This window comes from Rhinatrema bivittatum, chromosome 3 (assembly GCF_901001135.1).
Source record: "Rhinatrema bivittatum chromosome 3, aRhiBiv1.1, whole genome shotgun sequence".
Lineage (NCBI taxonomy): Eukaryota > Metazoa > Chordata > Amphibia > Gymnophiona > Rhinatrematidae > Rhinatrema > Rhinatrema bivittatum.
This window is the reverse complement of record NC_042617.1, coordinates 529,280,650-529,295,033: the sequence shown is the minus strand read 5'-3', so window position 1 is coordinate 529,295,033 and position 14,384 is coordinate 529,280,650. Positions and strand designations below refer to the sequence as shown.

The 14,384-nt window shown below is 44.7% G+C and overlaps 1 protein-coding gene across 2 annotated transcripts in view; it reads right to left on the bottom strand.

Moving 5' to 3' along the window:
- DNMT3A (DNA methyltransferase 3 alpha) overlaps window positions 1–14,384 on the bottom strand; it is a 502,482-nt gene that overhangs the window by 234,341 nt on the left and 253,757 nt on the right. For both annotated transcript variants that reach the window (XM_029596281.1, XM_029596280.1), the window contains exons 7-8: window positions 13,802–13,846; window positions 1,481–1,560 (exon numbers count right to left, since the gene is read on the bottom strand). In XM_029596281.1, the coding sequence (XP_029452141.1) occupies window positions 1,481–1,560; window positions 13,802–13,846 (125 nt within the window). The remainder of the gene's footprint in view (window positions 1–1,480; window positions 1,561–13,801; window positions 13,847–14,384) is intronic.

Genomic DNA, 14,384 nt, shown 5'->3' with positions numbered 1-14,384 from the left:
CGGCACCGGAGCCATCGATGACCCAGGATCCATCGGTGGAAAAGCGGCTATAAGCGCTTCCATCTTCAAGAGCAGCGGTGCCAGTGCTGCCGGAATGGGATCGATGGTCGGTTCCGCGACCGGCACCGATTTCGGCACCAGGGGACCGTGGAGACTGTGCATCGCCTTATCGATGGCCTCCTGAACCATCTGGTCCAGTTCTTCACAGAGACCTAGAGCAAGCAGCCCTGGCTCCAAAAGGGAAGAAGGAGGCAGAAGCATAGCCGGATGGACCACCGTTAAAGGTGGAGTCGCGGCTCCTGATACCCCTCCGGGTGAGGGTTGCCTCGGTGACCCGGTCGCAGAAAGGGTCGGTGCTTTTTCTGGTCGGGGTTTCTTCGATGGCGGCTCGGACGATGGACATCAATGGTCTGAGACTTGCGGTGTTGATGCTGATGTTTCTCTCTATGATCTCCTCGGTCCTGAGGGGGAGTTGAGGTAGTTGAAGGCTGAGAAGTCATCGACGCCGGACAGTCACCGGCCGGTGGCCGATACTGGCGCAAAGTGGACGGTGCCGGTTCAGACGACGTCGATGCAATAGACGGCATCGGAGTTTGAGAACGGAAGAGAAATTCCATTTTCTCCATTCTGGCCTTGCGACCTTTTGGTGTGTTTAAGGCACATTTGGTGCAAGTCAGGACATCATGGTCGCACCCGAGACACATTACACAGACTTTATGCGGGTCTGTAATGGACATAGTACAAGTACAGTCCGGGCACCAATGGAACCCCGACGCCATGGCCTTTGAAAAATGTAGCTGCGGTATGGTCGACGGCCAGTAGGCCGCGAGGGCCAAATTCGACGGGGATCGATCAAAACCGGATAAAAAACTTACTGGAGTACCGCGGAGTCAAAAATTCGAAGGAGGGAACCCTGTGGGCTATGAACATTTTTAGTAATTCAGTGAGGAAAATTCCTGTCAGGAATCTCCGTGGAGCTCCTTAACCTGCGTGGCTACTGCTGCGTGGAAAAAAGAAGACTGAAGAGGGACCCCTGATGGCTGCAGGTTTAGTGCCATGCTGGGCAAGCCCAGTAGGTGCCAGTCAAAGTTCTAGAAACTTTGACAAAAGTGTTCCGTGATTGGGCTCCATCCTGTGATGTCACCCATATGTGAAGACTACCATCCTGCTTGTCCTGTGAGAACTACCTGAACTGTCACTGTCATTATGTTTCATCCTGAAGATTCTGCAGTAAACTATCTATTATTTGGAGCACAACTTGAGTCTGGAGAGTGGCTTATGTGGAGTGTTCTCAGCATGGTATTGGTCCTGCAAGTTCTCCTGCTCCCAAGTCATGGCCCCAGAGATATATTTCCTCACCTCAGGACAGTAACTACAATGTTCCCCGAGACTGGGAAGGTGGCCCCTGGAGTACAGGGGGGTTACACAAGTAATGGAAATAAATACAATTTCTTCCAGTTGCTGCTTCCGCCATTCTTACCTTGCAGTTTTGGCACATTCCTCCAATAAACAGAGGGTGTTCCAAGGAGACATTCAAACTTCCACAAGAAATGCAGATATCTAGAGAAAGGGGAAGAGGAAACCAGAAAATATGAAATGATGTTTCATGTAGTTCTTCCAATGGAGGAAGGCTCTTAGAAGCTTATTCTGAGGGACCTCCAATGACTTAAGACAACTTTGTATAGTTTATCATATGCTGAGACCATCAAGCCCTTTGTGCTGAAAATTGGGTCAATTTGAAGTTTTCATGCCTGTGTTCCAATCACAGGCTAGGACTTCTGAGCACAGACAGTCTCAACTGTGAAATCTAGAGCTGAAACGCTTGCTGCATAAAGATTCAATAAAAACAGATTTCTATTATATTCCATGACCAACAGTCCTAAACTTTAATGCAATCAAGGTCTTTCATTTTTTATGTGCCAGGGGTTTTTTCACCAGGTACTTAAACCAAAGACTTATTGCTTTTTCTAGGTTTATAAACACTTGTTTTTTCTGAAATAAATTTTATTCCCCAATTTTCTCCCTCTTTCATATCCCTTTTCTTCCACAGACAACATGTCTTGGTGACCAAAGGCTCCCTGATTGGTGAAAGGCTGCTAGGGAATCCCTCAGCACCCTTGCTCCACCAACATTGGCCATTCCCTTCCTTCCCAAGCAGATCACCTCTGTGAAGCAAGCACCTGAGTGTCGCCAGACACAACCTAACCAATTGCAGTGGCAACTCTAGATAGACTCCTGCCATTAAATTGGCTATAAATTATACAATAAGAAAAAGCCTCAAGGTTCTTCAGTGCAATTTTAAAAAAATACCTAGCCAGTGAAACCTCCCAGTAAAACAACCATTAAAATTATTTGGTAGCCCCATTCAACCAATTCTTCTATACAGATATGAGAGTTAAAGTCTAAAGTCTATACAAGAAGGGGCAAAATCTCAATAAAAATCCTGCACCTCTAGTTCTATAACATAATCTGCATCCACAGAAAGTCCGCCAATAATGGACCTAGGATATTGAACCATACAAATTAGGGACCTTGGCATTTTCTTAGACCCCGAACTGAATTTTAAAAAACATATTGAAACAAAAACTAAAGATGGTTTTTATAAATTACTACTTTTAAGAAGATTAAAAGCGTTATTAAACATAAAAGAATTTAGAACAGTATTACAAGCGTTGATCTTCAATGGAATTGATTACTGTAACGCCCTACTGCTTGGACTACCACATTGCACTATAAGACCCCCTACAGATTCTCCAGAATTCGGCTGCAAGAATACTTACCGGGACATGCAAACAAGACCATATAACACCAATTCTCATTGAACTGCACTGGTTACCAATTGAACAAAGAGTACAATACAAAACACTAACAATTTTACATAAAGCAATATACGGAGAACAGGTGGAATGGATAAATACATCTATAAGACTACACACACCACAGCGTAGTTTGAGATCAGCGAATAAAGGGCTCCTTGCAATTCCATCGCTATCCTCAGCTAGATTAACATCTGTAAGAGAAAGAGTAGTATCGCTCGCAGCCCCCAAGATTTGAAATACTTTACCAGTGGAACTAAAGTTAGAAAAAAATGCATTTAGAGTTTAAAAAAATCGCTTAAAACCTGGCTTTTTAAACAGACATTCAATGAGAGAACCAGCTGAGCAAACCAGCTTAGCAAACCAGAAGGCACGAATGTAATGTACAATTACAAATTATGAAGTAGGATGCAATTTTTAGTAAATTTTAGTATATGTATTATTATTTTGTATTAAGATATTTAATTTTAAATTAATGATATATGTTTATTTTATTTTTGCTGAAACGATGTATTTTATTAGAATATTGTAAACCGATGTGAAGGTTTGGTCCATACCACCGGTATAGAAAAATGGGATAAATAAATAAATAAATAGATAAAACACTTTTCTGCCTCCACTGTGTGTGTGTGTGTATATATATATATATAGTGAGAGAAATTTACTAGACAACTAATGTTAATGGGTACAGTGCTATACTACGAATATCTATAATTATAATTACCCTGGGTTAAATCAGCACAAGGAAATATTTTATAAAAACAAAACTAATACTGTTACAAAAACATGACTAAACTTTTACTAAAAACTTATACAAAAATACATAACTAATATCAAATGTATTGATTTCTGCGTGCGTTTCTTTTGTTTTGCTGTCTCTCGTGTCATCTTATTGAAATTGCACAGTTTGAGTTCTCTACTTGTTCTAGAGCTCTCTCTTCTGATTGTCTTTTGAATGATTCTGTGCTCTTATTGGATCTTTCCTGTTTTGCTTTGTTTCTTTGTCTGCTTTCTCTGGCCTGCTCTCATTGGTTCCTTGCCACTAGGAATACCTGGAACAGTTTGCTTCCTTTGATTTCCTTCAGTTGGAACTGGGCTCTCAGCAGGCTAGCAGCTCCTCTTTCTCCTGTTCGAAGTCATGCATAAGAACATAAGAAATTGCCATGCTGGGTCAGACCAAGGGTCCATCAAGCCCAGCATCCTGTTTCCAACAGAGGCCAAAAACCAGGCCACAAGAACCTGGCAATTACCCAAACACTAAGAAGAACCCATGCTACTGATGCAATTAATAGCAGAGGCTATTCCCTAAGTATAATTGATTAATAGCCATTAATGGACTTCTCCTCCAAGAACTTATCCAAACCTTTTTTGAACCCAGCTACACTAACTGCACTAACTACCTTCTCTGGCAACAAATTCCAGAGCTTTATTGTGCGTTGAGTGAAAAAGAATTTTCTCCAATTAGTCTTAAATGTGTTACTTGCTAACTTCATGGAATGCCCCCTAGTCCTTCTATTATTCGAAAGTGTAAATAACCGAGTCACATCTACTCGTTCAAGACCTCTCATGATCTTAAAGACCTCTATCATATCCCCCCTCAGCCGTCTCTTCTCCAAGCTGAACAGCCCTAACCTCTTCAGCCTTTCCTCATAGGGGAGCTGTTCCATCCCCTTTATCATTTTGGTTGCCCTTCTCTGTACCTTCTCCATCGCAACTATATCTTTTTTGAGATGCGGCGACCAGAATTGTACACAGTATTCAAGGTGCGGTCTCACCATGGAGCGATACAGAGGCATTATGACATTTTCCGTTCTATTAACCATTCCCTTCCTAATAATTCCTAACATTCTATTTGCTTTTTTGACTGCTGCAGCACACTGAGCCGACGATTTTAAAGTATTATCCACTATGATGCCTAGATCTTTTTCCTGGGTGGTAGCTCCTAACATGGAACCTAACATCGTGTAACTACAGCAAGGGTTATTTTTCCCTATGTGCATCACCTTGCACTTGTCCACATTAAATTTCATCTGCCATTTGGATGCCCAATCTTCCAGTCTTGCAAGGTCCTCCTGTAATGTATCACAGTCTGCCTGTGATTTAACTACTCTGAATAATTTTGTATCATCCGCAAATTTGATAACCTCACTCGTATTCCTTTCCAGATCATTTATATATATATTGAAAAGCACCGGTCCCAATACAGATCCCTGAGGTACTCCACGGTTTATCCTTTTCCACTGAGAATATTGACCATTTAATCCTACTCTCTGTTTCCTGTCTTTTAACCAGTTTGTAATCCACGAAAGGACATCGCCTCCTATCCCATGACTTTTTAGTTTTCGTAGAAGCCTCTCATGAGGGACTTTGTCAAACGCCTTCTGAAAATCCAAATACACTACATCTACCGGTTCACCTTTATCCACATGTTTATTAACCCCTTCAAAAAAATGAAGCAGATTTGTTAGGCAAGACTTCCCTTGGGTAAATCCATGTTGACTGTGTCCCATTAAATCATGTCTTTCTATATGCTCTACAATTTTGATCTTGAGAATAGTTTCCACTATTTTTCCAGGCACTGAAGTCAGGCTCACTGGTCTATAATTACCCGGATCGCCCCTGGAGCCTTTTTTAAATATTGGGGTTCCATTGCTTTTCACCATTCATATTCTGCAGCTTCTATCTCAGCTCCAGTTGCTTCCTTCCTACTACTGAGCTTCCAGAAAGAACTTTTCACAGCTGTGACAGTCTCCTTTCTGTGCGGTTACTCTTGATCCCTTCTCATTCCCTGAGTGCTGAATTGTTCAACATTTAAATAAATGTTATTGTTATTCAAGACTGAGTTTTTCTCTGGTATCTGAAACTGAGAATAAGGTTTAAATTGACTTTCTACGCACTCAAGCTTACAGATCGAGAGCTGAGGACAGTACCAACACATTCAAATTCTGTTGCCAGCTCAGTCACAGCATCACAAACACCTTCCACTACCAATATTTTGTACAACACAAAACTAAAAGAAAAAAAAAAGTACTATTTAATTTTACAGAAAATCTATCATACCGTAAACAGCACTAACTCCAAGGAGTTAAATAGTAACAACCCTACCTATGAAAAGACATCACTGGAAATATTACACCAGGCCTTAAAACACCAATACATCACCTATTAGGAAAATGAAGCAAACCAGGCTTTAATAAATCCCTACACAGAAAGTATATGCTAGCAGAAATAAAACATCAACTATATTAATAAAAAGAAAAAATATTTCAAAACTACTGGTGAATAGAATAACATCCAATTAAAAATTCATATTACAATTTGTAAAATGTATCAAATACCAAAAATGTTTCAAAACAGCAGCCAATTCAAACACCATCCATTAATTAAAACTAATATAGATTAAAAAAAAAATCCTCTGCTCTCTAAATCTGGGAACTTTTGATTTCCAGTCACCCTAAGATTGGTATGGATTAGTAGTGGAGGTAGGAACACAAACTTTATCCTCTCTCTTACACATTTACACACACAGGTTCATTCTCTAACATACAGATTCTCTCTCACACAAACACAATCTCTCATATGCACACTCACTGACTCCCCCCCCCCCCCCGATGCTTTCTGCTTCATACATACACCCACCCACACACTATCTCTCTCTCCTCTCTTTCTCATACACAATCACTGGCTCTCTCTCTCATAAAACATACTCACTGACTCTCTTTTACACACACACACACACTCAATGGTTCTCTCTCCTTTAAACACATACACAGGCTTTCTTTCCTGTATACACACACATATACACTCACTGGCTCTCTCTCCTTCTCACACACACACACAGACTCACTCACTGTCAGTCTCCCTTACATACTTCTCTGGCTCTCTCTCTTTCACACACACATTCACTGGCTCTCTCTCCCTCCACAAACACACAAGACATACTCACCATCTCTCTCCCCCTTACACACACTTATGGGCTCACTCCCTTACACACACACACACACACTGACACATTCTCTCTCTCCTCTCTTTCTCACACACAATCACTGGCTCTCTCTCTCTCACATAAAACATACTCACTGGCTCTCTTTTACACACACACACACACACACACACACAATGGCTCTCTCTCCCTTACGCAGACACACAGAATTTCGCCAAGGCTCTCCCTCACTCCGGGCCTCCTCTTCAGCTGCTGGCAGGAATGGGTGTGCTGGTAGCCTATCCGGGCCTATTCTTCCACTGCTGGCAGGAAAGAACATGTGATGGTCTGCTGGACCTCTTGTTCAGCTGGTGGGAAGAGAGGGAAGTATGGGGCCCCCACTAGGCCTTTTCTTCGGCTGTGGGTAGGGGGAAAAGAGTCGGGATCCACAAGACCTTTTCTTTAGTTGCCGGCGGGGAAGGAATGGCTGGCATCCCCACTAGGCCCCTTCTTTGACCATCAGTGGGAAAGGACATGCCTGTGCCATGCTAGGCCTAATCTTTGGCTGTGGGCAAAAGGGAGGTATTGGCAGTCTCACTGGATATATTCCTTGGCCACTGGTGATAGAAGATTTACTGATGGCAGAAGATGTACTGATGGTCCCACTGGGTCTGTTCCTCAGCCATCGGAGACAGAGGATGTACCAATGGCCCCATTGGGTTTATTCTTCAGCCACCAGTAGGAGAGGATGTGCTGGCGGCCCCCCCGGGTCTATTCTTCGACCTCCAGTGTAATCCAGTCTGTTGGTGGTGGCTAGGTTCTCTCTCTCTTTTTGTATTGGGGTGGGAAGACAATGCCCCAAACTCTGCCTATGAGTATGAACAACTGCTTTGCACCACATTGTATTGGGCAGGGTTAACCCAAACTCTTGCCTGATCCTATATCTAAAACTGAGATGGCACTTGCCACCCAGTAGTGATGCCCATGGCCACTTGTAATGTGCTGCAGCCAAGCCACAGGGTTCAGTTTTGATTATCAAAACCAGATATTCCTGTGTTCATGTTCGGTTCTTTTAAAATGATGACACATTATAACAAATAAAAGTAAAAGATAAAGTGAAGTGAAGATGTCAGAAAATATTTTCCTTGAGAGGTTTTGGGATCAAAGCTCAAGCCAGCAGAGCCCTGAGTCAGCAATAATACTTGCTTCTTGACTGAACCAAATCTTGCTTTTTAAATATAATCTCACATTCCTCAAGGAAAAGGTGTCGGCCAGTGGTTAGAGCATAGGAATACAAGGAAGGTAAAATTCTAGGAGGCAAAGTCAAATCCTCTCTCATACTGGCACATTATTCTATCTCACCACTGGGAGATTTCATGCAAACTGGATTATAATGTGCTGTCAAATATCCTTCCCCAGTAGTGGCTGGATGTATGGTTCCTGAAGTACAAACTGTAAAGTGTTCTGTGATCTTGTACAGATAAGATACTATGCAAATCCTCATTGTTTTTAGGAACTTGTGAACATTTTAATGAATTTCATCAATAAGTCACCTGTAAAACCAACATGGTTTGGACCACTATCTTAACACTTGTAAAACTGACATAGCTATGGGTCACTGCCATGAGTGGAATAGACTTTCCTGTTTGGTTGTGATGTAAGACGTTACATGTTTTTCGTATGACAGAGATTTAATTAATTATTTGTAAATATTTGACATTTTGCCTTTTCCAAGCTAGTCTCAAGGTAGATTACATTCAAATTTATAATACATTCTCATTACATTTGCACTACAATTTACAACAGCAGAAGGACAAACATCAAGAAAGGGCATTTAGAGATATGGATGTGATATGAAAGGGGCTAAACTGTTGCGATCCCGGGTCGGCCCCGGGACCGGCATTCACCCTCGACGCGGCCCCGGTCCACCGCCACCTCGGTCGGGCCTGCACAGGCTTCTGACGCCGCGCTTCTGCTCCGGAGGAGCAGTCGGCGTCCTCCCGCGACTGGCCCCGCCCCTTTAGGCGCACGCAGGCGCCTGAGCCCTGGATTTAAAGGGGCCAGCGCGGGAGAACACTGATCCACCTCCTGATGACGTCAGACGCTGCAGGGCTACTTAAGCCCTGCAGTTACAGCCTTTCCCTGCCTTGCAACGAGGTTCCGCAGGGTTCCCTGTCGTCTAGTTGCTGCGTTCCTATTTATCTTGTCTTCTGGCTTCGACCCGGCTTGCTTCCTGACTCTTCTTCAGCCTTCTCCACTGGTTTCGGCATCGGCATCTGATTCCTGGCTTGACCAAGGAACCAAGTCTAAGGTTGAAGCCATGGAGCCCAGGACTTGAAGATGATGCCACACTGTGGGATTGTTCTTTCGAAGAAGGGAATGTATTTGTTCCCTCAATTTCCCTATTTGGTCCGCCGCTAGAAACACTTTGCCCAGCAAGGTATTGAATTGTGCTCCGAGATAAATCAACTTCTGAGTGGGTTCCAAGTGACTCTTCTGTACACTGATTATCCAACCTAGGGATCACAATGTGATCACCACCATGTGCACTGATCTCTCGCAGTCCTCCCGAGACTTCGCGCGAATCAACCAGTCATCCAAGTACGGGTGGACCAAGATTCCCTCCTGACGAAGGAAGGCCGCCACCACCACCATCACCTTAGTGAACGTGCGAGAAGCTGTTGTGAGACCAAATGGGAGGGCTCAAAACTGGAAGTGTCATTCCAAGACCTTGAACCACAGAAACTTCTGGTGATTCAGCTGGATCGGAATGTGTAAACACACCTCCATGAGGTCCAGAGAAGCGAGAAACTCCCTTTTTCAAACCGCGGCCATCACTATCCTCAGGGTTTCAAAACGAAAGCGAAGAACCCGAAGGCAACTGTTCACCTTTTGCAGATCGAAGATGGGCCGAAACATGCCCTCCTTGGGGACCACAAAGTACAGAGTACCGACCTCGTCTCTGTTGAGCCTCCGGAACTGGGACAATAGCTTTGAGCTCGAGAAGTCATTGTAGAGTCACCCGGACCGCCTCGCGCTTGACACTTGAAGCCACTCAGGACTCCACAAAAACCTCCTGGACCGGGCGCGAGAACTCCAGTGCATACCCGTCTTTGATCACTTCTAAGACCCAGCGGTCTGATGTAATTCTTGCCCATTCCGTGTAAAAGTTGGATAATCTGCCTCCGACAGCTTCGACGACGGAATGGGTGCTCGTGGCTTCATTGGGGGGTTTTATTACTTCCTGCACCAAGATGTACCGAATTTCTTCTGGGCCGGCGACCTCCTCGAAAGGACTGCTTGCGGCCCGAAGCAGGAGGTGCAGAATATCTACTCGCTCTGAAGCAGTGAGAGTCCCGAAACCTAGCTTGAGGAGGGAAGACTTTCTTAGAAGATCATTTATCTTCCGGCAACCGATTGCCCTTGGATTCGGCAAGCAGCTTTACTAGCTGATCCAGATCCTCCCCAAAGAGGAGCTTGCCCTTAAAGGGTAGATCACAAAGCTGGGACTTGGAGGACAAATACGCCGCCCAATTTCGCAGCCAGAGGAGACGCCGCACTGACACCAAGGACACCATACCTCTCGCCGAGGTCCTCACCAGATCATACAAAGCATCTGCAACATAAGCGATGCCTGCTTCTAGGTGGGCGGACTGCAGAGACCCACTGTCGCCGGTATTGGCCCCGGCAGCCGACTCCTGGACCCAACACAGACAGGTCCTCTGCATGAGGATAGCGCAAACTGTTGCCCGAAGGCTTAGCGCTGCAACCTCGAATACTCGCGTCAACTGGATCTCCAGCTTGCGGTCCTGCATATCCTTAAGGGCAGCCGCCCCAGCAACTGGGATACTGGTCTTTTTCGTGACTGTTGAGACCGCGGCGTCCACCTTTGGAATCTTCAGTAAATCCAAAACATCAGACGATAACGGGTACAGTTTCGCCATAGCTCTGTCCACCTTCAAGCTGGAATCCGGAGTCTCCCACTCCCTTGTCACTAGTTAGCGAACCTTCTTAGGCAGAGGAAAAGATGTTGTGGGACCCCTAATGCCATCAAGGACTGGATTGACGCCCTTATTGTCAGACTCTTCTTGAGAAACCTTAAGTCCCAGAACTTCAAGGACCTGGGGAATAAGGGGTCTAAACTCATCCTGCTTGAACAAACGCACCACGCTGGGGTCATCCCCCTCTGCAGGAAGGTCATCGGGCTCATCCAGATCATCAGAATCCACATCAGCAGGATCCAGCCACGGATCTGGGTCTGGGGTCCCTACTACCCCAGAAGCCGGCGTCGCCCCAGACCCCGGGATCGGATCTCGCGTACCCTGGGGAGAATCCCCAGAGGGGTGAGCCTGATCAGAGAAGTGCTGACGAGGGTTCATACCCCAACCTCTTCTCAGGCGGGTCCAAACCTGCCCCCAGGAGACCGGGCCGCTTTACTGCCAAGCGTTTCCTTGCCAGGAAAGCCTGGTGCATAAGGAGGACAAATTCTGGGGAAAACCCCTCCGGGTCCCCCTCACCCACTGGAGAGTCGGCTGGGGTGATATCATCAGTTCCCCCCATGAGGTCTTCCCTCACTGGGGCTAGAAAAGGAGGAGAATCCTCTTCCAGCAAAGCCGAAGGCAAGACAGACGTTCCCTCCCCAAGGGAGGGGGCAAGAAGCCCTGAAGAGCCCTCTAACCCCGGGAACATTGCAGCGCATAAGGAGGCCGCATCTAACGTCTGGCCGCGTGAACCACACGTGCGTCAGGCCTGCGATTCTGTTTTCGGTCCCATCCACAGCAGCGCGCCGATAGTCTGAAGTGAACTAGAAAAGGGCGCGAATAAAAAAAGAAACGCTCAGAGCCATGACGCGGAGAAAATTTCAGTCAGGCATGACCAGAAAAAACAAACCTTTCATGCTGTGGGCAAAGAGACTACTGGCTGAGGAGAAAAAAATGCGCGCAGCCGTGCTACGGGAAAAGAGCCTGTCTAAAGTAAAATCGCAAGGCCCCCAAGCAGGGAAGCGGCAAGTAAACAAGGCACATGGAGAAAAACTCACCCTTGCCCTCAGAAAAGGACCCGGAGCCCCGGGAGCTGAGGGGAACACTGCTGACATCTTCCCCGTTCGGCCTTATAAGACCCGGTCCCTCCTGCACCTCTCCTTACCTCAGCACTGAAGACTGTCAGTCAGCCTCAGTGAAAACTGCTTTTTTTTTTTTTAAATTAAACTTTACCAAGACACAGAGAAAAGCTGTTGCAGGAGACAAGGGAACAGCTATAGCAGAGATGGTGGAGAGCAGCCAGGAGCCCCTGGTCATCAGACACCGAACTGTCAGGCTGATACAGAAAGAAATGCGGGAGAGCACCCACTGTTCTGTGCGCACGATACAGTAAATAAAATTATGCTAATTAGGGCCCGCGGTAAAAGGAGGCGCTAGGGAAACTAGCGTGTCCCTGTGCCTCCTTTTTGAAAGGAGCGGCGGCTGTCAGCGGGTTTGACAGCCGACGCTCAATTTTGCCGGTGTCGGTTCTTGGACCCGCTGACAGCCACAGGTTCGGAAACCGGATGCCGGCAAAATTGAGCGTCTGGTTTTTAACCCGTGAGCTGCGGGCTGATTTTAAAATTTTAATTATTTTTTACTTTTGGGACCTCCGACTTAATATCGCCATGATATTAAATCGGAGGGTGTACAGAAAAGCAGTTTTTACTGCTTTTCTGTACACTTTCCTGGAGCCGAGAGAAATTAACACCTACCTTTGAGTAGGCGCTAATTTCTGAAAGTAAAATGTGCGGCTTGGCTGCACATTTTACTTTCTGAATCGCGCGGGAATAACTAATAGGGCCATCAACATGCATTTGCATGTTGCAGGTGCTATTAGTTTCGGGGGGGTTGGACGCGCGTTTTCGACGCGCTATTACCCCTTACTGAATAAGGGGTAAAGCTAGCGTGTCGAAAACACGCACTATTACCCGTTACTGAATAAGGGGTAAAGCTAACGTGTCGAAAACGCGCATCCAACTGCGAGTTAACAGTGAGCTCCGCCGGAGAGCACTGTACTGTATTGGCCTGTGTGGCGGATGAAACCCTGACAGGAATATCCAATTCCCCAGCGCCCGGCTTCTACTGAGGGATGGCCCACGAAGGCACCTAACACCTCAGGAAGTGACCGTAAACCAAAAAATTAAATTCAAACTAACCAAATAAAAAATATAACTAAAGACTGCAGGTGTGCATCTGTACCACCCGCTGGAGTCAGAGAAATACTGAGTGATTGCAGGTGGCACTCTCTTTATGCAGCAGTGCCCAAAGTTCTAATTGTTCTCTGACTCCACATGCTGGTAGAGATTCACAACCCACTTTTCTGGACTGATCTGGGTATGTTCAGGAACTGTGATTTGCTATTCAACTATGGATTTATACAATGTAAAATAAGTATGGCCTACTTTTGCCTTAGGAGATTACATGCAGTATGTTAACTGAAGAAGATTTCAATAGTAAACAATAGATTAATAATGAAATATAAGTTCCATACTGACAGAACAGATAGTGTCTGAAAAATAAAAATAATTTGTCTAATTATCTGCCCATACTTTTAGGGATATATCCCAGCTGCCATCCAGGAGAACTTTTTGTCTTCCTTCTTAGGTGGAAGGGTGGGTGAGCATACAAGACATCTTAGTTATCTCACACCCAGTAGCTTTTCCTTTCCATATATCCTATCACAGTTTCTCATTACTTGTTATAATGTTAATGTTTATGGGTGCCAGACATTGTAATGGATTGAAAAAACACCAACAATGGGGGGGCTATTAATTAGACGATAATGTTCTTGTCCCATTGTATGGATTTTTGGATGAATGTGGTTTATTGAGACTTGCTTGCCATGATATACTTTGGAAATAGAGACATATTACAACCTCTGCTACTGAAATGCCTGGAGCTGGATTTGTGTTTTGGAAGTACAACACATATATCAATAACAGAAGGTTCATATAATAGACATGTAAGCAAGAAGAGAGAGATTTATATCTCCTAGTGAAATATCTCGACTAATAGGAGCAAGAAAGGAGGTGGTTACTTACCTTCAATGTTCCTGCATTTTTGTCTAACTTCAAAGACCAATCTCTCTAGGAAACAAAGGGAAGAACACAAAGCAAATAAATACAAATTAAATTTTTCTTTGAGGAAAATTAATTTGATCCCATTTTGGGATACAAATCCAATTTGATATATTTCCTGATAAAAAAAACCCAGCAAATGAAATATGCTAACAGATGTCAAGCTCAAGGCCAGTGTGCAGTAACATTAAAAAAAAACAAAAACCTCTCCCCCTTTCATTCAAAATCTACTCTGTGCAACAAACCATTTAAAACTGCATGGACTGTAAAATTTGTAGTGTTTAATTATCCCACATTTACTCAAAATTACTGGGGGACCAGAAAAAGACCATATGTTTCTTTACAGATGCCATGAAAATCCAAGTTCCTGCTAATTACTTTAGCCACAAAATCCTGCTGGCATCTGTTTCGTCTCTGGCATACCTCAAAGCACAGCCCCGTGCCACGCTCCTTCAGCTTTATATAGGAAATAAAATAAGAGAAAGAGCTGGAAGGGAGCTTCAAGAGGTTGCTCTATCCATTTCTTGCACATCACCTAAATTATCCC